Source organism: Pongo abelii, chromosome 17 (assembly GCF_028885655.2).
Source record: "Pongo abelii isolate AG06213 chromosome 17, NHGRI_mPonAbe1-v2.0_pri, whole genome shotgun sequence".
Classification (NCBI taxonomy): domain Eukaryota; kingdom Metazoa; phylum Chordata; class Mammalia; order Primates; family Hominidae; genus Pongo; species Pongo abelii.
This window is the reverse complement of record NC_072002.2, coordinates 89,723,593-89,748,718: the sequence shown is the minus strand read 5'-3', so window position 1 is coordinate 89,748,718 and position 25,126 is coordinate 89,723,593. Positions and strand designations below refer to the sequence as shown.

The 25,126-nt window shown below is 37.1% G+C and overlaps 1 protein-coding gene across 2 annotated transcripts in view; it reads right to left on the bottom strand.

Moving 5' to 3' along the window:
* The window catches only part of ZNF407 (zinc finger protein 407), a 472,287-nt gene that overhangs the window by 422,842 nt on the left and 24,319 nt on the right, over window positions 1-25,126 (bottom strand). For both annotated transcript variants that reach the window (XM_002828319.5, XM_054538097.2), the window contains exons 2-3: window positions 12,344-17,080; window positions 6,869-6,983 (exon numbers count right to left, since the gene is read on the bottom strand). In XM_002828319.5, coding sequence (XP_002828365.4) covers window positions 6,869-6,983; window positions 12,344-17,027 — 4,799 coding nt within the window. In that variant the 5' untranslated portion in view covers window positions 17,028-17,080. The remainder of the gene's footprint in view (window positions 1-6,868; window positions 6,984-12,343; window positions 17,081-25,126) is intronic.

Here is a 25,126-nt window from a genome sequence, read left to right as displayed (position 1 = left end):
GTTCACTCTGTTAAAAACGTACAAATGTGCCTTGTGAATGGCCCCTCATCCTTTAAGACCCAACTCAAAGATAACCCTCCTGTGAGAAAAGATTTTCCTTCTGCTCCTCAGCAGAGCTCATCCTCCCAGCCTTGTGTTCTCACTCAGTCTTGCTCCTTCTCCTAGAGTGGCTTCCGCAACACAGACAGCCCGGGCACCACCTTGTCACCATGCCCACAAAAAAAAAAGAAAACACAAGAATCTGCCAAATGAGAAATAATAAACAAATAATAAATCAGCAGTTATGCTTCCCTTCTATCTACATTTCTCATACCTCCTTCTCATCCAGTTCTTGTGCAAAAGAAACAGCAAAAGCACCCACAAAGTAAAGGACTGTAAGAAACAGAACAGGGAGAGGAAGGTTAACAAGAAAAAAAATTACGGAACAGGCAAAGGAAATCAGGAGAATGGCTACCCACCTATATTCTACTGTGGGGATCAGGAAGGTTAAAGAATCCTGAGACTCTACAAGAAGATTTTTTTTTAGAGACAGGGTCCCGCTCTGTTGCCCAGGCTGGAGTGCAGTGGCAACATCATAGCTCACTGTAGCCTCAAACTCCTGGGTTCAGAAGAGCTTCTGTCTGCAGCCCCTCAAATAGCTGGAACTACAGAAATGCACTACCACGCACAGCTAATTATTTTTATTTTTTGTAAAGACAGGTTCTCCCTATGTTGCTCAGGCTGATCTCAAATTCCTGGGCTCAAGCGATTCTCCCATCTCAGCCTCCCGAAGTGCTGGGATTACAGGCATGAGCCACCACATCTAGCCATCACAATAGCATTTTAAAATCACAAGGAAGCCACTTTAAAAAAAAAAAAAAAAAAAAAGCAGCAGCAGCAACGAGTTAAGTCACTAGAACATGATTGTTTCACTGGAAAAGACTTTAGACACAGAAGCCAATGTTTTCAACTACTACACCAAGAAATGATAATATTTAGTTGATTTCTATTTTGTTCTAGGTTGATCATACTTACTGGCCATGGAATACATCTGTGACCCCACCCTTCTGTGGCAAAAATTTTAAAAACCACGACCACAGAAAAATAAACCAGGATATAATGGAGACAAGAGCTGTCCTTCCCCTGTGAGGAGGAGCTGGGGGCTGCCTCAGTTTCCACTCTGCTGTCCTAACACCCCAGCACTCTCCTGGCTTCACCAAACAGTTCACTGGAAAATACACGAGGATGATATCTGAGAAAACAAGTTTTATATGTGAATATTATAACCAAGATCACTCTTAGGCTTTCCCATAATAAAGTCATTCGTATAGTTTTAAAAATCGTAAATGTTCATTCACTACGTAAAAGGTATCTCGAAGATTCTAACATCAGAGGAATACACAAATAATGTTAATTTTTTGTTCCTAACTGAGGTAGAGAGACAGCAATCGTTACATAGCATTTTTAAAATTTCAAGCTAAAGACAAAAATATTCAACAAAAAATATTAAAATATTATATGGATAAAATATATAATGTACCATTTATAATGAGAGAGCATTTTAATGTTAATCTAAACATTTTTTACAAAACTGAGAGATGTTGCACTTTATACTGTTATAAGCATAATTCATGCCACGTTATAGAATAAACATTTCCTATCTATATCTCTTTAACCAAAACAACCAGCTAAACCAAATACTTATTTTATTTGGATATATCTGTAGATATGATGGGTGTAACTAATTGTTCAGCTAAAAATGCAATTCCATGGTGCTTTTAATGATTTAGGTATACACAGCTTTAGTTCTCACAGCAGACTAAAAATAGTGATTTTAATTTATTCCTGCTGCCTACAATTACCCACAACCATGTATTTTTAAATATTTCCAGCCTATAAAAATTACTAATTTTTGCCACTTGTGTTTATCTGCATTTAGACTTTGATTTGGATAAATTAAGCTCTCAAGTGTTCCTTGCTTTATGAAACTCTGCTGTTGTACACTTCAACACAAATAAATGACTTGTACCATTAGAGGTTTAAATAATGTAATGTATTTCATGCTCAGCCTGAAGCTGGATTCCAATGAAGTTGCTAATGCACGTAATGATTAAGTGTAACTCAAATACTAACTGTGTTGTTGAAAACATGACAGGCAATAATTTGGTCTATTATATTCTGCCATTTAATTGCCTAGTACAGACATTCTCTGACACGTTATGAAGCAATGATTTACAATTATTCAAGCTGCAAAGGTCAGAAAGTGACATTATAATCATCTACATAGAGATCCCTTCTAATGCACAAAAACTAGGTAATGCCACACACACACACACACACACACACACACACACAAAGAGTTTTACTGCATTAGTAACTTTCTATTTAAGGTTTCTTAAACCAACTAGGAATAAACAGTTCATAAGCACATTAATATACAATTTTAAAATGTCTGGAATCTTTTCATGAATCCAGATGTGACAGATTTAGAAAATGCCCTTATTCTCTCCTGATTAGGTAAATTCATTTCAACTATTTAACTCCACACACAAGAATCAAGACGAGACTTAGGTCAATCAATCAGTAAACAATGCAACTCCTAAATCATGCACACTAGGGTCTGCGCTTCTCAATAATGGCGTATCAAACTTGGTTATCATTTCTTAGGTTTATTGAAATCACAGGCCAATTATTAGTTTTCTACAACTCTTTAAAAAAAAAACTAATACTGCAAAACAAAAACAATAACCCTAGTTTATCAATTATATCCCTCTCATCTTAATGAGATGATATAATCTTTATACTTTTAGACACTTACCTCCTGCTATTATACAAATATGTTTAGTTGGTAACCCTCAAGTAAATGCAATAAATTATCAACACATTAATGAGTGGGAAAAAATAAAATTATTTAAAACAACACTTATAAGTGGGAAATATAAAACAGGGAAAGTGCTGGGTAGAGAGAGAGAGAGACAATATCAGAATATGAAAGTAAAGCAATGTGTAAGCAATTTTTTAAAAAAATGTAAATGTGGGCAAAAGCAGAAAATAAAAGTGGATGGTAGGAGAAAGTAGATAAGTTACATTTCCTACATGTTAGTGAAAACAACCTAGAGAGAAAAAAAAAGTACAAACTAAAGTTAAGTCAGGAACAAAAACAGGTATTACAAAAAGCGGAGAAATAAAGAAAAGAAATAGTTAAAAGGAAGAAAGAGTGGTCTACCACTACTAGTCGAATAATTTAAGTTCATCACTAAAAACATTTTGAATATTAAGTTTCCCATCAGTAAAATGGGGATAATAAGCATACGGTAAGCAATCCACAAAGCTATGGACATCAACAAGTGAGATAAAAGTTAATCAAGGCTATTTATTAGACCACAATGCACTGCATAAATATTATTTAGAGTACCAGGTATACTACCTTATATGTACATAGAGAATAAAATAAACTTAAAAGAATTTAACAAGACATGGTGCCTAAAATAACTTTTTTAAGTCATCGAGATTTTTATGTTTTTGACTACTGAAAGAAATAAAGGTAAAGATCATGGATGTAATAAAAATACGCATTTGGCCTATTTTCTAAACACAAAATTATTAAATAAAAGCATTAACTATAAAAAATAGGTATAGTTTCTATTATTTCTTACTTTCTCTCCCACTAAGCCCTATGTCAGAGTCATAACATATTTTCATGTTAACTGTCCATCAAGTGCCTAAATATAAACATACCTATATTCTATAAAATTCCTCTCTCGATCACATTTGGATATTTTTAACAAGGAAACTCAACTTTAAAAAAAAAAAAAAAAAGGTTCCCCCAAAAGTGAAAGTAAAATAAATGGCTCTTAACGTGAAGTTATCCATAACATGTACTTAAAACATGATGTACAAAGCAACACATTTTTGAAATTTTTACCATGACATGAGCAGGTAAACCTTGAGTACACAAAACTTAAATTCTGAATTCTTAATCCTAATGACCTAATAGGAATTAGGCATCTAATACATTCAGCTTCTTCTGTCAAACTAACTGAAACCCAAGATATACAGTAGTTAAGATTTGCCAATGGGGCAGGGCAAAAGCGGGTAATGGTATCTTAAAACTGATCCTGAAGATTCAAAGAAAATCAGTCTAGATTCAGACAACTTACAAAAGAGTTTAAAAGGCAGTTTTTGTCACAACCCTAAAACTACGTGTTAATGAAAAGCACAAAACGTGCAGTTGATGAGGATCCAAAATCATCTGATATAAAGATCTGAAAAAGAGGTCAATTACAAATAATCTGAGATATTAATATTGAGCTCAATACTGTTTCTTGTTTCCATCATTTTCACCATAAAATATTAGTTTTCTTCTTCAAGAAAACTAAGAGGTTACTAAGAAAAAGAGTACAGTATTCTAAGTAATAATTTCACTTTAAAAATGTGACTGACCAATTTTTTTATATTATTAATCAAGACTATTTGAGAAATAACTCCTTAAAACTCAAATAATGAAGAGATCATTAAGAAAATTCTAAAAGGCAGAGACTAAGATATTAACTACTAAGGAAAAGAAAACAAAATGCAGGACCTTCTGTTTGTGACAAAATTATAGAGTTAATGTTCCTGAAAGATTGCTTCACCTTTTAAAGCATGATTTTGTAAAAGGTAAAATTTATAGCAATTAAAGCTAATGAAGAAATGCAGCATGAGCTGCTTATGTTCAAGAACTAATAGGTCCACTGAGCATTTCTAAGATTATTTAGCCATCAATGATAATGAATTGACTTTGTCAGTGATGTTAATGTACAAATACTCTCTAGTGCCAGTAATCTGATAACCAATCCTTGCACTTTTTTATGTTTTTCACTTTAATTTTTAACCTACACACTGCCCTATCCCTTTGAAACACATGAAATACGGAACAACCTATGATACTTTTTCTGCAACATTGAAGGGTTCCTAATTCACTACCATTCTGTTCCAACTACAAAGATCAATAAGTATTCTTCAGTTTACTGCAATTCTTCAGAACTTTCAGCATCACTTAAAATTATTGCTACCTAACTTTTAAATCAAATTTCATTGTAAAAATATAAAGAGAACTATTATTTCCTAGTCTGATGAAATTCAATGGCTGTCATAATTCTAAGAAATACAATTCTGGACTCTAGAATGCTTGTTCTACATACGCACACATACACGTAGCTCTCTCTCTGAAGGCAGTATAAAACTCGATATATGTATAATCATTTACAATTCTGTATCTCCAGGATCGAATATATGAACTACTCATACAATATTTCAGTTGTATGCAGTAAGCAGTTAGCGAGCAGGGTGGGCACTGTTCAAATTATACAACTAATACCAATCAATTGTGTATTCTTTTTGATACCAGACACATTAGAAACTGTTCTGTGAAAAGCTTTCTCTTCTCTTCCCAGGGTCTTAGTAACCCTAATTAAAAAATAAATGGAATTAGATCTCTATTGACAGAGTATGCAAAAATTGTTTACTTATTTCTCAGAAATGAGAGAAACACTGCTTACTGCCACCTAATAGCAAATTTTCACTGGAGTCAGTGCCTTCTTCTTTCCTATAACTCATATGGTAAAAACAATAAATGAGATATCTTTTAAACTTCCAAGACCTACAGCAATTAAAATGAACCATTTGACACTTGACCCTCGCAGCTAAAATCAGTAGTAACAAAACTCATTCTCCCACTGATCTTCAGGGGACTTTAGGGCAAAGGGTCATCTTCATTTACTTTAGCTGCAAGTCACTGAACCATCAATTCCGCCAATGAATATATCACAGACCATGGTTCATAAAAGTGCTTGCAAAGGTATTTGTAAAACTATCCTAAGGATCAAAATATACAACTGCATCCTGGGATGAAATGTACTGTCCAACAAATAACAGAGCTTGTTTTTGACATAAAACGTATTTACATGGTACCATCAATCAGCAGAACCATCTACTAAAAAAATAAACCTAATATAATACATGCACATTGCATAATGTAATTGAGCCTGTGGTATTTTGTGAATTAGCCATAAGAACTGCAAGTTTCTCAGGTTTCACATGAAGAATTTTTATATGACGCACTTATTAATTTCTCTAGCATAACAGCATTAAAATAGACTTTTAATCAGAAGTAGGGTATTAAAACCCACCTCTGAATGTCCTATGTTATACCATATATGATCTAGCATTTTAAAACCTTTTAAACATTTCTGCTAAATTAATCAGTTTTGCATTAAGGCACCTTAGCACTTTCTATTAAATGCAACACATGTGAATAACACTTAAACATTGTACATGATTCTTCAGAGAAAGAACCATTAACTAAAACAGGAAATAAGTTTTGAAATAAAGTTACATAAAAATGCATAACAACAGTTTTCTTCAGCATCATCCCTGTAATAATCAGTAACCAGCCATCTGAAATTAAATCTTTTGTTGTTTTCCTTACAGAATAAGTCCAATGGATCCAAAGAGCTACTAATGTGATAAAAATTAAAGCAGTACAGCAAAAGAAAAAAAAACATACATATACATTCCTAAAGCTATATTATCTATTTTTTTATGTCTTTAAGTGGAATTTATAGTTCTCTCTGGCAATGTGAATGAACATCCTATAATTTAGTCAATTTACAGATTACAGGTTCAAATTGACCTTGTAGCCCATAAAATTGCTCATCTTCAGTACAGGATTAGAAGTGGGAGAAGAATGTCATAACTGTATTTAAGGAATTTACCATAACAATGGAAAGGAGGGTACGCATGCATAATTTTAGCCACTCTTACTCCTATCGGTTTTGAATTCCGAAACAATGGCTATCCTGCGCATGCTTCCTGGTTCACGCAGCAGAGATGGCTTCAATTTACTCACCCACAGACATGACACTTGTATTCCCTCATCCCAAGGTGCCTTTTCACATGGTTTCTGGCATCTCCAAGCTGAGCTGTTGCAAAATGGCATATCTTGCACTTGAATGGTTTTGATCCTGAGTAAATTTAACATAAAATATGATTTGATTTTGAATAATACATCACCAATAGCTTAGAAAAAAGGACTAAATCTTAAATCATACCTTTAACCTAATTAAGAATTTCTGTACCCAAAATGGAATACTTGCATTCATTTATAACTTGAATAGACCTGATTCCATAATTATTTTACTCTGAAGACTTTGTTTCAGTGAGTCTTCCTAACTTCCACTAACAATCCTAAGATTCAAACTCAAAAGTGAGACTGCTGAGCAGTACTAAGTAGATGAGATGAGCTACATAATTTTAAATATTTTTCTTATAATTCACAAAAATACATCTTAAAGTCACTCAACACTTCAAAGGGAACATTTTTAAAACATAAATGCACACAGGGCCGCTGATATTTTTAAAAGCATATTTATCATCAAATACATTTCTCTGTGGCCACCTCCTTGTTTCCTCATATTTCTCCGGCTTTGAATTTACTCACATTAAAACAATGGTATATTTCAGGTTTTTTCCTGGCATTTGTCCCAAATTATTATCTATATTTCTAATAACACAATTTATAAATATACAGTAGATAAATTTTTGTGCTTTTATGGTCATTTTTATAGTCCAAAATCAATGATGATTAAACAAACTGGAAGAACTGACATTTTGGTTATTAATTTCAAGAACAAATATTTCAACACAAAAAGCATACAAAATTTGTTAAGTCATTTCATAAAGATTAAACTATACTCAAAAATGAGAAAATAAGACTATTTCAAAGTCTACACACTTAGTGTCAGTAATAGATAAGATTGAAACTGAAACATATTAACAGATAATCATCCACATTAATGAGAAATAACACTCTTTTAAGATATAAAATATATACACCATTTCCAAACTTTCTAACCAATACATCTTCAAATAAATCAAAATTGTAAAAACCAGTTTAAAATCAGTACAGTATGTTTCCTGATTTTTCATATCATATTCAGTACTTATATGGTGAAATACTCCCTCTACTATAGTTAGATAGAACATGAAATATGTGAACTTTAATAAATATACAAAAAGAGCTCAAATTAAAAAAATTGTAATAAATCATATTTGATCAGTGAACCCTTGTGCAGTGTCCTTGTAAAAAAAAAAAAAAAAAAAAAATCCTCCAAGAATACTTCGTTGAAATTGAAGCACTCAGTAAAAAATTTTAGAGTCTCAAATTTCAATTTAATTCCCAAAAGCTGACAAAAAAAGTGAAGCATTTAATTTTAATCTTCCAACAGAAATAAAAAAGTCAACAGTACTAAGCACCGGCAGACAAGGTTGAATATTTCACAGTTCAATGACAATGAAGCCAGATCTCTTAATATTTCCATTTCTGCTGTTAGAAGTAGATGTAAAATATATTTAGCACCTGAATGGTTATATCTAGTCAGGTTTATATGTTTAAATGTCAAAAGCAGGTTGAGACTGCAGCTTACAGCAATCACATTCTATCAGTCACATTAGAAAATACAGTTTATTTAAATGATTCTGATAAAACCAAGCCTATCACTACTTTGAACATTTCACTAAGACATAGAATTCTATAATGGAACTTTTGTAAAGTGTGTGAAGAACCCATTTACCAACACTTTAAATGCTCTAAAGATAATAGGGTAATTAGGACATTATTAAGTAACAATAATATCAAGACTCGAAACAAAGAAGATCAACCTCTCCCAATATTTGTATTACAATTTTGGTGAATGGATGTAAAAGGTCTCATAGGTTTGAGTTTTCATTTTGCTCACACAGCACCTGCCATGTGACTAGCTCCTCCTCCTGTGGCACAGATGCCACAGAGAAATGGACATGGGGTCTCTGGTGTGTTCAATTTACTGTCCATGGCTCCTTTGTGGAAAACTCTAGTTTCTGCAGGTCTCAGCGATCACAGCACAGCATGCTGACAATACATAAATGAGTTATTTTGTTGACTGCTTCACCCAGGATCATGGAGGCCTTGACTATTCTTCACATCTTATATTCAGAGTAGACTGTGTTAACATCTCCTTTCTGTGGCATAAAAATTCAAATACTAGCAGAGGTAATACTTCTTCACATTAAAAAAAAACAAGGGCCCTTTTTTCCTTCATTCCTAACTAATAACATTTCCGTTTTTAAGTTTGCTATGCACTTTCCGAAATGAATGCAGGCATAGTGTTTATAAGACAAAATTGTAAAATTGCAGATCTCTAAATATTTCTCTCAGGTACATTTTGATTATTAAAAACCAATATTATTTGCAACAGTTCCATTCCTTGGAACAGCATTATCCTCAGTAGGTTTTTTGGTTTTCATTTGGAACAGCATTATCCTCAGTAGGTTTTTTGGTTTTCATTTGGAACAGCATTATCCTCAGTAGGTTTTTTGGTTTTCATTTCGTCCATAAGGTTTTTTCAAAGGAAAAAACTAAAGAGGTTCTCTATCTTTGTGGTACCTTATTACTTTATGGAAAGAATTTCAAAGACTTTAAAATCCAGGGCTTCACTCAGGCCTACAGGGGCTCCTCAACCATCAGTCATTACTAATTGCTATGCATACATAGATGTGCCATTAGCATTAAAGAGAAAATACCAAATGAAAGCCTTTAGATCTTAAAGGAATGAAGGAAGTCGTATAATACCCATCATCTAACTGGAGCCATCATTCTACAATCCTCCCTAAACATTCAAACACTTCATTCATTCATTTATCTGCTCATTCATTTATTCACTCATCAAGACATACCAAGAGCCAACTAATGTGGGACACAGATGAAGCACTGAACAATGTTAAGTTTTTGTGGTCACTGTGCTTAAAGTCTACAGATTAACTCTCCTACTGAGCTGTCTGTCCTTTGTCATGTATTGAGCTACAAACACTACCAGCCCTAACTTCAGAATTTCTTAGTGAAGTCACACACTCCCTATCTCCCTGGAACATTTTGAGATGGCAAGCACTCTAAACATAAAACGAATGGCTTCAGACAATATGGTACTTAACAGTAGCCCATGTTACATGAAATAAAAGCTTTGACAGACCAATGCGGGAGAGATGAAAATGAAGTTTTTCAGTCCTGCTAATGTAATGTGAAAGGGAAGACTGCCCTTTCTGGTAATGTTGATTGCTTCATAGTAGCATGCACACGGGGAGACTCTAGGATCCTTTTTCCTACAATGCTTGATAACCAAAACTCATTTATTTCTTATAGTGCTGCTTTTATCCTGCTAAGGATGGGAAGAAAAGGTTATATAAAACATATAGTAAATCACAAAATATGAAAACAGGGATTGGAAGAGTAAGCTCTTTTCCAGTTAACCATTAATAACAGTCTCTGCATTACTATTTTATGGACATAAGCAAAGTATGTGAAAAGCGATTCATTTTAAGATGCTCCAAGAAAAAAACCCTGAATTAAAACCTGGAGACCAACTTCCCCAAAAAATGACTTGCAAAATTGAAACGGTAGACTCGTATTGTGTCCTCAGGAACAGGGCTCTTGGTAGTGCTTCAAAGCACAATAAAAATGTACTTCCTGATAAGACCAACACAAGATGTTTAAAAAAAAAAGCTATGCTAACTTTTACTAAATGTTACAATCAATGATGTAACTTATATAAGTAGGGTTACTTTGTCACATATTGATAGTTACCTCACTTTCACATCCACATTAACTTGATTTTAAATGCAATTAATACATACAGTCAAGGAAGACTAATGGACTACATTCTGCACTTAACCTGGTGGACATTTTCAAATGGCACAAGTGACCAGTGCAAACCTATTTTGCATTGTAAACGACTAAATAAATCTTAATGGATTAAGAATGATCAGCTATCAACACACAAGGGAAATTAAGTGCTGAAATGCCTACATTGATTATTTTAAATTATTAGCCTTACTCTGTTCTTGAATTTGTATGCTTTTAGTGAGCTTTAACACATTTACAAGACTTATTGACTATAATTACAAGAGAATTCAAGTAATGGACACATCAATTATAAGCAACATGTCTTGACCAGACAGTTGCATAAAGAATTCTAAAAAGAGTTCCATTAGCATCTTCCTCTTAGTTTTATTCAGTTTTATCTGCCTTAAGAGGGCATATTAAGAAAGTACATATTTTCTGTGCATGTGAACAAGTCTTATTCCTAAAACTGTATCATTTCAGAAAGAAAGCTGCAACAAGGCACTGAGAGAGATACTGACAGTGCAGACAAATAAGCATTTGGACTTATTCCCCAAAAATGGCTGCAGTGCATAAGAATATTTGGGATCGCAAGTACAATGTTTGTATTTATTTAGATTAATCTTATGCAGGTTGCCCCATTACTTCCTTCAATGAAAAACTTTTATCTATCTTTAATCACCCTAAACTAGTAACAATGCTTCATACTCTTTTGTCTTCTTCCTCGTAACCATGCACTAAGTTTCAAAAACTGTATGAATTTAAAGTATAGCTTTAATAATAAGCCATTATTTAAAAGTACAGTAAAATAAACCTTACAGTTTTAATGAAAATATGTTCATTGAAATGTGAATTTATTATTCAAATCCACTCATAAATTCAACCATGGAGACAGAACTTGTCTAAGCGGAGCACAATGATTTAGAAAAGCTGTCTATTTAAAATAAAGAATGTATGGCAGGTTTACAGAAACACTGCAGTGAATTTTTACATAAATTTAGAACAGTAGCTTATGCATTTTCCACCAAAAAAAATGTTTTTTAAAAAACTTTCCACCTAAAATTAAACATTAAAATGGAACACTAACTGTGACAGAACACAGAGACTAAATCAGGTGCTACCTCCAGGAACACCAGATCCCCAGCACGTTAACTTCGGAAAGTGGTGGCTAATTTTGATCCACAAAGGTAGCATCTTGTTACCCGGAAGTTACACTTTTGGATATAAAATATCTAATGATGAATATTTTTACATCCCTAATATTGTAAGAAAATTTGATTACTCCATTCCTTAAAAGTCACTTAACATGTCTTCTGAAATTATAAGGTGCCACTTAATATAGACTTTGGAAAATCAAATAATTAGGACTCAGAAACAACTGAAAAGCCGCCAACAGACAGCAGTTTTTAAAACGCATCAGAGGGACTAGGCTTTTTGACAAAATTAAAAGAAACTTGTCAACTAACCTGCCTTTGAAATCACTAGGGCTTAATTACCCTTAAAAATGTTAAGTGTCAACAATGACTTATTACAGACAAGCAGAGCAGCACACAGCAGTGAAATGTGAACCGGGTGGAAAGCCAATGAGCAGCCACAGGTAGGGCTGTGTATCTGGATGGGAACAAATGGCCCCATGTCCTCACTGACTTGGCTCGCTGCAGAGCGACATACCTGTATGAGTGCGAATGTGTGCCAGAAAGGCCATCGAGTTGCTGCTTCGACACATCTTCCCACAATACTTGCAGACGTTTCCCTGGTTCTCCTCTCTCTCGCGGTTGATTTGCTCAGTGTCTTCCACTATATACTTATTCACCTCCCGTAGCAATTCCTCATGCTGTCCTTTAATATGTAGAAATAAATTCTGTTCAGAATCAAAGGGCTCTGTGCACTTGACACATTTAAAGGTGGCCCCTCCCTCCGGAAGCTCTTCCACACTGGCCTGCTCATTTCTCATGTGGCCGGCACTAGCCAGATGCTGGTGAAGGTTGCTTTCGGTATAGAACGACTTTCCACAGAGTAAACAATGGAAGTGCTTCTCTTTTGTAGGATGCTTCATGGCTATGTGAACGTTCAGTCCACTCAGTCCATCCGCTAAGAAGCCACAATCATCACAGCGAATTCGTGTCGACTCACCAAGGGAACTGCCCTCAGATTTCTTCTTTTTCACACCTTGAGCACAGTCTTTCAAGGGCAGCTCACTAATTCTCACTCCCGTTGCTATCAAGCCCTCTTCAGACTGGTCTATCAACTCACCATCTTCAGGGTTCTTTATTCTTATTATGGAGGAGTCAAATCGACCAAAACTGTACATGGCCTGCCCTTTATCATCAATACTAATTATAGTTTCATACACATCACTACTTTCAACTGTGCTATCAGAAGCTGGGCCATCTTCCTCCAAAATAAATTCTGTTTCATGTTGTGAATTCATCAGAATTTCCTTATTCTCCAGAACAGGATCTTCTTGGACACCTTTCAAGTCTTCCAAACCATGCCCACGTGCAACTTTGTTCTGACCCCCGCTCTCCAGATTTCCCTGATCTCTGGTTATTCTTGTCACAACAAGCGCAGGGCTTTCAGCCGAGCGCTCCCCATCGAGCGTTGCAGGGCACAGGTGTCTGTGAGGGACAACACCTCCACCGTCTCCTGTGCTTCCTCCTTCACCCTCACAATGGACACGCAGCTCACCTGCATCATTCGATATCTCATGGTTTTTCTTTGCTGTCTCACAATTTAAGGCAGAGCTTCCTGAATTTTCATTTTGAAATCTGCTTGGAGAGCCATAGTTTGAGGACACGGTAAGGGACATCATCTCCTCGGGTTTCCTAACTTTATCCTTGACAGGAGCCTGTTGGAAAGTCTCACAAAAGGAATGGTCTTCATTGAAATTAGATTCTTCAGTCTCAACTTCTACAGAGTCAGCAGCGCAGAGCACTTTAGACATATCTAAATTAGTATTCTCATTTAAAATACAGCAATCTGCAGCATTTCTAGATTTAAGAGTATCAGATGGTTGACCTGAAATTATTTGAAATTCCTCAGAATTTTGTTGATGCTCTTCTTCAGGCATAATGATGTTTTTGGACATGTCTGCAGAACCGGCTTCTATGTTAGCAGAGTTGAGATAAGACTGCCTTTTCATTTTGTGTTTCTCTGTTGCTGCATGCCTGGTCATCTCGCGACGAGTCACCGCGTAGTAATCACATGCCATGCAATAAAACTCAAACTCTTTTGTATGTTTCCGTTTTACATGCAGCTCTAGAGAAGCAGAGGAGTGAGCACTAAACTCACAGTGCAAACACTTATTCTCACCTGTGTCTGTAACATCTCTCTGGGAGTACACATCCCCCGGCTGGGCAAAGTCCTCTGGCTCTAAAGATATTTGCTCCTTTTTATCAAGAAGATGGCTGTTAACTTCTCCATCTAGAGAATGAAATACATTTTCAACTTCGGCTTCAACTGAGTTTCCACGATCTGGCTTTTCTAAAACGGAGGTGGGTGACTCAGCTGGTTTGTTAGCATGTTCGTCTGACATGGTCACTGCTGAGCCAGCATTCTTTTTACCAGCTTCAAGGCTACCCCCTTCAGGGCCAACAATGATATCTGAACTGTGTTTTCCACTTGCTTCTATTTCTACCCGTCCTTTATGTTTCTTGGTGGCACAATGACGTTCCATATCTCCCTTAGTTACAGTGTAATACTTACACACTTTGCATAAATAACTATACTGGTGACTGTGTTTTCGTCTAATGTGAACAGTCAAGTTTGTAATACTAGAGGCCAAAAGACCACAGTGTGAACACGTCCGTGAGATGTTACCTTTAGGTCTCCCTCTCTTTGGAGTAGTGGTTGAAGCTAATTCATCATCTTTGGTGCTACCACCAGACTGTGACAGTTCCTCAGGTGCCAGCATGCCCTTCTCAAGATAGGAATGCTCTTGTAATTGCACACCTATATGGCCTTCAATCCTTCCATTTCCGGAAACATCAAACTCTTCTTTTTTATCATTTGCACCTATACATACCCTTTCAATACATTCTTCAAAGCTTAAGCCAATATTATTTTTCTTAGCATTTTCAAGATGCTTGCTTCTTTTAATGTGTTTCTCCATTCCTTCTTTGCTCAATGAATAAAGATTACAAGCTTTACAAAGAAAATGATAGTCTTGACCATGCCGAAGCTTTATATGTCTCGTGAGAACAGTAGAAGATCTTGTTTTATAAAAACACTTCTTACACTGAAACTGAGGCTTACTGGAATGCCTCACTTCATTACCATGGCTTACCCTGGACTTCACAGGTTCTTCCTGAGATGCTTTTCCTGAGTCATCCATAGACTCTTTTGCGTTTTCTGATTCTAAAGTACTTAAAGGTAAAGTCTGTAAAACCAAATCACTATTAGATGATTGCAAAGTCTTTGGTTGAACCAATGAATTAATATGCTTCTCGGTGGCTTTGTGTTCTTCCATATCTTTTTCAGACAAAAAGAACAGATTACAAGGGGTGCAAAGAAAATGCATATTGTGCTTTTCCTTCATGTGGTCTCTAAGATTTATTTCATCCAAGGATATAAATGAACAACACTGACAACTCAGGACAGAAGCAGTTTGCTGATGCTGGTTACTGTGCAAATGTTCATCTAAGTCCCTTCTTGACATACTAGAAAAGTCACAAGTATGGCAGTAAAATTTCATCTCTCTGGCATGGCACCTTTTCACATGGATTTCCAAATCTGTCCTATTTGTAGCTACTTGCCCACAGTCTGTACAAGCACACAACGTCTGAGAGTCAGAAGCTGGCTTCACTGTCAGGGAGTCCAGCCCGGAGTCCGGAGGACGGGCACTCCCCCGGCCCTGCTCCGCCTCCTGGGTTTCTGAGGTAGTCACACACACTCTCTGTACACTGCTGCTCGCTTCCAGGTGTTTCAGCACTGACTCTGCATCGTGTGTTTTCATCTGTGTTCTCAAGTGTTTCATATACATCCTCTGAGGTTCACTTGTACCTCTTTTAATTCCTAAAAGATTAAACCTTTTCTTTGCCTGGCCCTTCAAGGTGAAAGTGCTGCTTCGTCGACGAAAGCTATTACCCAACACGAGAATATTTCGCTCGGGTCTTGGCCTCGAGGTTACGCTGATACCGTGTGCTGCCTGAAGGGTATTTTTGGTAGATTCCAATTTCTCTAAGAGACCCTCTGAGGTTACTAAGGTGTCTAGCTTTTTACTCTGGTTTTCAGGATTCTGAGCTACACCACGGGAAGTAACATGTTCTTCAACAATCTCCACTTCCTGTGATGAAGTATTTCTGGAAGGCATCATTTCAACAAGAAACTCACTGCTACTACCACTTTGTTTAGAAATACTTCCTCTGAAATCTTTAAATGTGCTTCCCACATTTCGTAATCCTTTTGAATCACTATTCTTTGCTATTGGTTTAGAAGTTCTTGGTTTTGAGTGAACATTTTTTGTTGCCATTGTACGTGATTTTTTAGGAAAAGGTTGTTTTGTTAAGATCTGTACAAATCCTCCACGAGCAGCCAGGTTCTGACGACGGAGATGTGTTTTGCCAAGATAATGTGCATTCAACAGGTTTTCTTCTGCACACTGAAAACCACAAAGCTCACAAGAAAAGACCTTCTGTGGCCCATGTGCTTGTTTGATATGCATATGCAGCGCTGAGCTGCTCTCTGCTTTGTGGCTGCAGTGACAACAGGTATGTTCCTTAGACTGCTGCATGTGAGACTCAGCATGTTTTTCCAAGTCAGAGCAAGAAGAAAACAAATGCCCACAGATGCTGCACTTCAGAACTGTATCTACATTCCCAATGGTACAACTAACACTAATTTCTTTCAGGGGGAAAGGAGATTCTCTTTCCAGATCAAGGGAAACCATTTCCTGAGCAGATGTTTTTTCAGTGTCTGTTTTCAGAGAAACAACATCAATAGTGCTAAAATTGTGAGAAGGGGAGAGGGCATTTGGGAGACATGTGCCTCCAACTGTGCAGTCACTCAGAAAGGTCTCCTTCCCTGTTTCATCTAATGCAATACCCTCTTCTGTGACTGAGCTCTCAGAAGTTTCTAATCCACAAACACCTTGCTTTCCAGATTTAAGGGGCTCTGCCTCATCTAATTTCCTACGTTTATAAGCATGTTTATTTCTGTCTTCTCCTATAACAACACTATCAAAGTTCGATGATTCTGAAAAACCTCTTTTGCCCATAGAATTCTCAGGGAAACTTGTTATCACATCAGACACAGGCCCACCATCTTCATTATGGGATGAAAGTTTTGTCAAGTCTTGTGCTTCTTTGTTTATCTTTTCATCCTCGTCATTTTCGGGTTTATTCTCACTATCCATCATTAATAAAGTGCTGATGATGCTTCTATCTAAGGCGGCTCACTGGCACTCATAACCTGTGAAGTAAACAAACATGGTATTAAATCTTGAATATAAAGACATACGTCTTATTCCAAAACTAGATGAAAAAGTATCATGAAGTTAGCCCCAATGAAACGCCCTTTATACTGAGATGAATTTGATTACATGTCTAAAGTCTTTTATTAAAAAGCATGAAGTAGGATTTTAGGAACACCATGTCACCCTATTGTTGACTCCAGAAGAAAAACTATGGTATCTTTGGTAGAAAAAGTGATTTCTCAACAAGCTTGCAGAAAAATTCCCATATTTCAATTCTCTGTACCAGTATACTTCAATTTACTACCCTTTAAAAAAAAAAAAAAAAAAAGAAGCTCTCCTTTCAAAATACATTTCAATGAGCTCCTACTCTGTAAAATATATTAAAACGAAACTGCTGTGACGCAAGTCTAGAAGTGAGGCCTTCCCCTCCTTAACCCCTAACAGAAGCCCAAGTCCTATGTAAAAGAAACATAATTTTAAAACAACTGTTTCGGCCGGGCATGGTGGCTCACACCTGTAATCCCAGCACTTTGGGAGGACAAGGCGGGTGGATCACAAGGTCAGGAGATCGAGACCATCCTGGCTAACACGGTGAAACCCTGTCACTACTAAAAATACAAAAAAATTAGCCGGGTATGGCGGCAGGCGCCTGTAGTCCCAGCTACTCGGGAGGCTGAGGCAGGAGAATGGCGTGAACCCAGGAGGCGGAGCTTGCAGTGAGCCGAGACTGCGCCACTGCACTACAGCCTGGACGACAGAGTGAGACTCTGTCTCAAAAAAAAAAAAAAAAAAAACACCACTGTTTCATCTTTTTCTCCCAAAGCAAAGAGATTTACCATGATTTTTCTAAATCTATTCCAATGAACAACATGTATAATCTCATTACATATCACCATTTGTGCTCAAGCTCTTTTACCAATGAAAAGCCACTTCTACTCCAGCTGTCAATCATTAATTTCCTCATCTAATAGTCATTTTATATTGTCTGAAGGTTAATGGCAAAGGGAAATGTCAGTGGTAGAGTAGAATTAATGGAGTAAATTTTGAGGAAAAAAAGAATTTTATTGAATAAAATGCCTTGAAATCAATAATATTGATTTTATTTTTCATTATGCTATTTAATTCAATTAAAACATATCATTTTCCATTTACTTTACACTATGATTGGAACGTTCAGCCAAATGCCACTTGATTCCACGTTAATAAAAAGGCATCAACGTATTAGTCTCAAGGCTAATGACTACTATTTTAAACTATTTTAGCTGTTCTTTCCATAACGTTGACAAATCAAATGAAGGCTATTGCTTTGACTCAGCTAAAATTAGGCAACAAAAATATACTTGTAATGTAGGACACTGAGAGCATGAACAATAAGAGAAAAAAACGAGTAAATTGGACTTCATCAAAATTAAAAACTTCAAAAGACACTATGCTTCAAAGGCCACTATCAAGAAAGTGAAAACAGAGCCCACAGAATGGGAACACATTTTTGCAAATCAGATATCTGATAAGGGACTTGCATCTAGAATATATTTTAAAAACTTTTGTTACTTAATAGTAAGATAAATCAATTTAAAATGAGCACAGAATATGAAATACATTTCTTCATAGAAAATATACATAATGCACATACGAAAAGATACTCTACATCAGTAGTCACTAAAGAAATGCAAATCAAACCCACACGGAGATACCATTTCAAATCCACTAAGATAGCTATACTCAAAAAATCAGATAACAAGTGTTGGCAAGAATGTGGAAAAACTGGAACCCTCATAACACTACTAAGGGGAATGTAAAATGGTGCAGCCACTTTGGAAAACAGTCTACCGGTTCTTTAAACAATTAAACATGGTGCTAGCATATAGCACAGTAATTCTACTTGGAGGTATACACACCCAAGAGAAACGAAAACATATATCCACCCAAAAACTTGCATACCAATGCTGACTGCAGTATTTATTCATAACAGCCAAAAGGTGGAAACAACCCAAATGTTCATCAATGGATGAATGAATCAGGAAAATGTGGTATCCACACAATGAAATAGTATTCAGTCATAAAAAAGAATGAAGTATTGGCTAGGCACAGTAGCTCATGCATACAATCCCAATGCTTTTAGAGGACAAGGAGGGAGGATGGCTTGGGTCCAGTAGTTCGACACCAGCCTGGGCAACACAGCAAGACCCCAACTCTAAAAAAATAAGAAATAATAAAAATTAGTGCCGAGTGCCTGTGGTCCTGACTCTGGAGCTGAAGCAAGAGGATTGCTTGAGTCCAGGAGTTCAAGGCTGCATTGAGCTACGATCACACCACTGCACTCCAGCCTGGGTGACAGAGACAGAGACCTTGTCTCTAAAAATATAATAAATAAAAATAAAAATAAAATTAAAAATGAAGTATTGACATGCCACAATGTGGATGGCCCTTAGAAACATTATGCCAAGTGAAGACCATGTACTATATGATTCCTTTTTATATGAAATGTCTAGAATAGAGAAATCTATACAGACAGAAAAATAGACAGCCCTTAGTTTCTCAGGGCTGCAGGTAGGCAGGCAGAATGGAGGATGATAGCCAAAGGGTAAGAGGTTTCTTTCTGAGGTGATAACAATGTTTTAAAATGTACTGTGGTGACAGTTGCACACATCCATAAATACATTATAATACTAAAATCCATTGAACTGCAAATATCTCAATAAAGCTGTTTAAAATATATAAATTGTCATATATTACCTATAATATAAAAGTATTTGAAAAAGAGTAAAAAGATAAATATACCTAGTTTTATTACACTTATAAGACATTCAACATTAGTTCAGATACATTCCCTTCAGAACAGGTTTCAGAAAATATAAATTATATAAGAGTAGCTGTTTTAAGTGAAAAAACATCTCTGGTCAAATAAGTTTAGAAAACTCTAGTTTGTTAGCCAGCTGTGGTGGTGTGAACCTGTAGTCCCAGCTACTCAGGAGTCTGAGGTGGGAAAATCGCTTGAGCTTCGGAGTTTGAGGCTGCAGTGAGCTACGACTGAACCACTGCATTCCAGCCTGGGCAACAGAGTGAGACCCTGTCTCGAAAAAGAAAGGAAAGAGAAGAGAAGAGGGGCAGGGCAGGGCACGGCAGGGCAGGGCAGAAAGAGAGAAAGAGAGAGAGAGAGAGAAAACTGAACAAACGAACATTTCTTTACCACAGGATTTCTCGGTACACAAGCTCTTCCCAACCTTATTTGATTACAGAACCCTTTGTTTATAAAGAATCAAGAGACTGGTATTGCAAAGGATCCTTAGGAAATGCTCTTTTGGCTGGGCACAGTGGCTCATGGCTGTAATCTCAGCACTTTGGAAGGCCAAGGTGGGCACTTGAGCCTGGGAGTTGGAGACCAGCCTGGGCAACATGGCGAAACTCTATCTCTAACCAAAAAAAAGAGCAGGGGAGGGGGACAGAAATGCTCTTTTCTATAAAGCATTGGTTTGCTATTCAACATTTGCAATTGAAGAGTAAAGGGAGGAAAGGAAGTAAGAATCATGCACCCATTTCAAAACCTTCACTTAGTGCCTACAGTATACCAAGTATTCTTGCCTGTAGATGCTGCATATACAGCAAACACCACCCAAAATCTTAGTCCTGTGAGAGCTTACACTGTAAGAGATGAGACATCAAGACAATACATTGCTTAAAACAGATATATTGTCCAATCCAGGGCAGCTGCTTCTGGTCAAGATCAAGTCACAGGGACTGGATTTACTCTCATGTTTGAAACACCTGAAAAAAAGTAAATGAAACCTACGAAGCCACAGTGCAAGACAGTCGACATCAGACACCAAAGGACAGTGATTCCTGAGATGAACACACTAGGTGAGTCCGGCTTTCTGCCTGAGAAAGTACGTAGGCCATAGCACAAGGAAGGGCATTATAAGTCGAGGATAAAACAAAGGAGAGGAGAAAAGTGGAGAGAAAAAGAGGCCCAGAGATCTGCAGAGGTGACGTCCCAGGAATCCCTATCAGGATACAGCCCTGCCATCCTTCCAGCAAGATGCCTCACGTACCTTCGCAGCTGGTCCCTGGTAACACCAACCCTCCACCACGGCAACCACTGTTCAGAATTCTTCCACGATAGTTTAGTTTTGCCTGGTCTATTAAAGTGGAACCATGCAATATGCTCTGTGGAGAAAGGGAGGTCTGGCCTCCTTGGCTCAGCCTGACGCTTTTGCTGCATGTGTGAGTAGCGTGTTCCATTGCATCGCTGGGTTGTAGTACGCTGAATAGATACACCACAATTCTGCTGATAGACATTAGGGCTGTTTCCTTTTGTTGCTATTACAAGAAAGCTGCTATGAATATTCTTAGTTCCACAAATATGTACTGAGCACCTACCAAATGAACGCAACTGTAGTGATACCAACACACTCATGCACTGAGAGAATATTCTGTGGGAGTCACATGACATACACACCAGTGACCTCAATACAAGGCCATACATGATCACGTGTACAATACAAACTAAGATCTACAGCAGTATACTTGAGCAAGAACATCCATGTGTTTTTACAAACATATTTTTTCATTCTTTTGTGTAAATATCAAGGAGTGATACTGCTGGGTTATAGGGTAGATGGACATCCAACTTTATGAGAAACTGCCTGACTGATTTTCAAAGTGCCTGTACTGTTTTGCATTGCTAGCAGCTATGTATGAGAATTCTGTTTGACCCACACCTTCACCAACATTTGATATCAGTCTTTTAAATTTTAGTCACTCTAGTGTGCATGGTTTTAATCTTCATTTCCCTGATGCCTAGTGATGGCACTGAATACTTTTTAATGTGCTTTGTTAGTCTTTTGGCTGTTTCTTAACTTGGTTGTTTTATTATTGAACTGCTTACGTATTCTGGATATAAATCCTTTGTTAGATATGTGTTTAACAAACATTTCCTCCCTTCTCATTTGATTAATGGTGTCTTTGATAAACAGAAGTTTTAAATTCTGATGAAATCAATGCTTTTTCTGTTATGGTTATTTATGTGTCTAGTTTATTTTCTGTCTCTACATGCCAGACTGTAAAGACATGATTTATTTTATCCAGCCATATATCCCAAAAGCCTAGAACAGTTCCAAGCACTTGTAAGGTACTAGAATGAATGAATGCCTCATTGTGATATAAGAAATGTCTAATATCTAAGCATTTACAGATGAAATTAAAAATACCTGCAATACACTTTAAAATAGTCCAGGAGAGGGATGTGATGAAGTCATGTGATAATGATTAAAGCTGAGTAACAAGCACATGGGGATTCATTATACTATTCTATCAACTTTTGTATATGTCTATATCTATACAGATAGATAGATACAATGTTTAAAAAATCTGTAACAGAAGTTCTGCTTAAAAACATTTTAATGCTTAGCCTAAAACAGCAGGAACTCCCTTTCCATGCCCAGTCTACCATGTCTTCGTCTGCAAACACTCCTGCAGCACATGACTGTCCCTTTCACTAGGCACCAGCAGGAGTTCCACCTTCCAAATACATAAAGGGAACACACAACACCACATTACTTAGGGAAGACATACATACGTACACACACACACACGCACACACACACACACATTTGCTTAGAGCGAACACTCTGTTGAGGGCATCTGACTCATATTTTTACAGACAAAAGAATGACAACTACATGAACGCACAGAAGCAAAATAATGAGAGCCTTAATCTTCTAAATAATGGCTCCAGGAATTCTAAAACAAAAGGAAAAAAGTTTCCACATTTGTTATTTCACAACTGAATTCTTAAATTAATGAAATAACCCAACACAACTGAATTTCTAAATTAATGAAATAACCCAATATCTCACTATATCAAGAAATAACAACAAACATTCAACAAATAAATATTGAATGCCTACCACATGAAAGGAACTGTAGTGATACAAATGTACTCATGCATTGGGGTAAGATTCTGTGGGGGCCACATGACGTACACACCAATGACCTCAATACAAGGCCATACATGATCATGCGCGCACGATGTAAACTAAGATCTACAGAGTATACATGAGCAAGGAATCATACTCCAGGTGGAATATTTAACTCAGATAGCAAAAATATCATTTGAGCCTAACCTTGAGGAAATTAAAACTGTTTGTCTTTTGTTGAGGGGCAAGTAGGAACAGTTAAACAGTTAAACAGTATCTCAAGGAGAAGGCAGCGATCTGGCAAAGCCCTAAAACACAAACCACGAGCACGTAAGAAAGCTCTCAGCCATCCAGAGGGCCACGGCACTGGCTTTCTACCACAGACTGACTTAGAAAACTGGCAGCTGGTCGAACAGGTCCAGATCACAGAAGGCTCCATATTAAGAGCTGGATTTTATTCATTGGTGCCAGTGGGGAGTCACTGAGACACAGCCCTGCTTTAGGAAGATAAATTTTTCAAGATGCAAGACATACTGAAGGCAGAGACAATCTAAAGGCAGAAAGAGCTCAGTCTAAGAGTTTAAGTAATACGGTCCAGAACTAGAATGACGTCAGTAAGCAGGGATGCGGAGTGGTTTAATAGGTATCTCAAAGCCACCTAGAAGGGATTCAGCAGATGAGAAAGTTTATGCTGATGTAAAAGTTGTTTTTAGTTAACTGGGAAAGGTTACTAGAACAAGTAGCATATTAACAACAGAGCCGGAACGGGTCTTTTTTAAAGAAGAATTCAAAAATCATCCAATTGGGACAGTTTAAGGGCTCATTTTACTGAGGCAGATTTCATGTCATTCACTCAACAAACATGAACTGAAAGCTTATCATGAACCAGAAAGCCCCTCTGGTTCTCCCCGGAACAAAGCGAAAACAGGCAGAAGACTCACTGCCAGCTCTCAGAGGAAGGCGTGATCTCCTTTCCCTCTCAAAGTACCAGTGCTTGTAACCCAGTGGAGAAGTAGAATGAGCCTCAGACTTCTTCCCACAGTAAGGTTTCAAGATTGAGAAGACCTGGCAAGTATCTAGACTAAAATAATGGATGTGTTATTAAACCCAGTCTTCTTAAAGCATTACATTTCCTATTCAAATCATCAATTCCCTTTCCACACATCTCTTCACTGTGCCACCAAGATTCCCCAAGTATCCATCTTACCCAAACACTCAAGCAGTTGTTCCTTGACTGTAAACATAAGTTCCATGTAGCTTTATTATCTTCATTTCTACCTATAAATTATTAATTCACCCAGAAACTGTCACAAAACAAAGTCCATGCTCAAACTGAAATCGTTCTCTGCCTATGATTTAAAAGAAAAAAAAACGTTTCAAGAAAGAAATTAAAATATTTTTTGAGAACAATAATAAAACAAATCAAGCGCTGCCTTCTGATGACACCTGCTGGCCGCTTCTCACAGGACATTTGTTTCTGCATATCAAAGAAGGCATTTCGGGAAGAATTTGAGAAACAATTATTTCAGTCAAATGAAACCATTTCACACGCTGGGGCGGCATGCATGACATTTTTCCCTTCACTTTCATCCTTTTGTTCCACTTTTCACTCATTTCAATCTCTCATTTCTCTCTCTGCCTTTCTCCCTCCTAAGGAGTATCCATGAAGCGAGCTGCAGCTCTCGCTCTGCGGCCCTCATGTGCACACACCCAAAGTCACAGACGCACACACGCACTCATACTCGCACTCACACATGCAGTTTCGCGCACGCACTCCCCCTCACGCGCACTCACACTCGCAGTCTCACACTCATGCACACACACGCACTCACATGCACACACACTAACACCCGCACTCACACCCGCACGCACTCACATATTCAGACATACAGACACACACGGACTCACATTCACACGTACACACACACACACACACACTCTCACACATTCACATTCACACTGACACACACAGACACATACACACTGACACGCACTCATACACACACTCACACACTGATACAGATACACATCTGCACTCACATACACTCATTCACACACACACATGCACACACCAACTCACATTCAGACAGACACACGGACTCACATTCACACTGACACACGCACTCA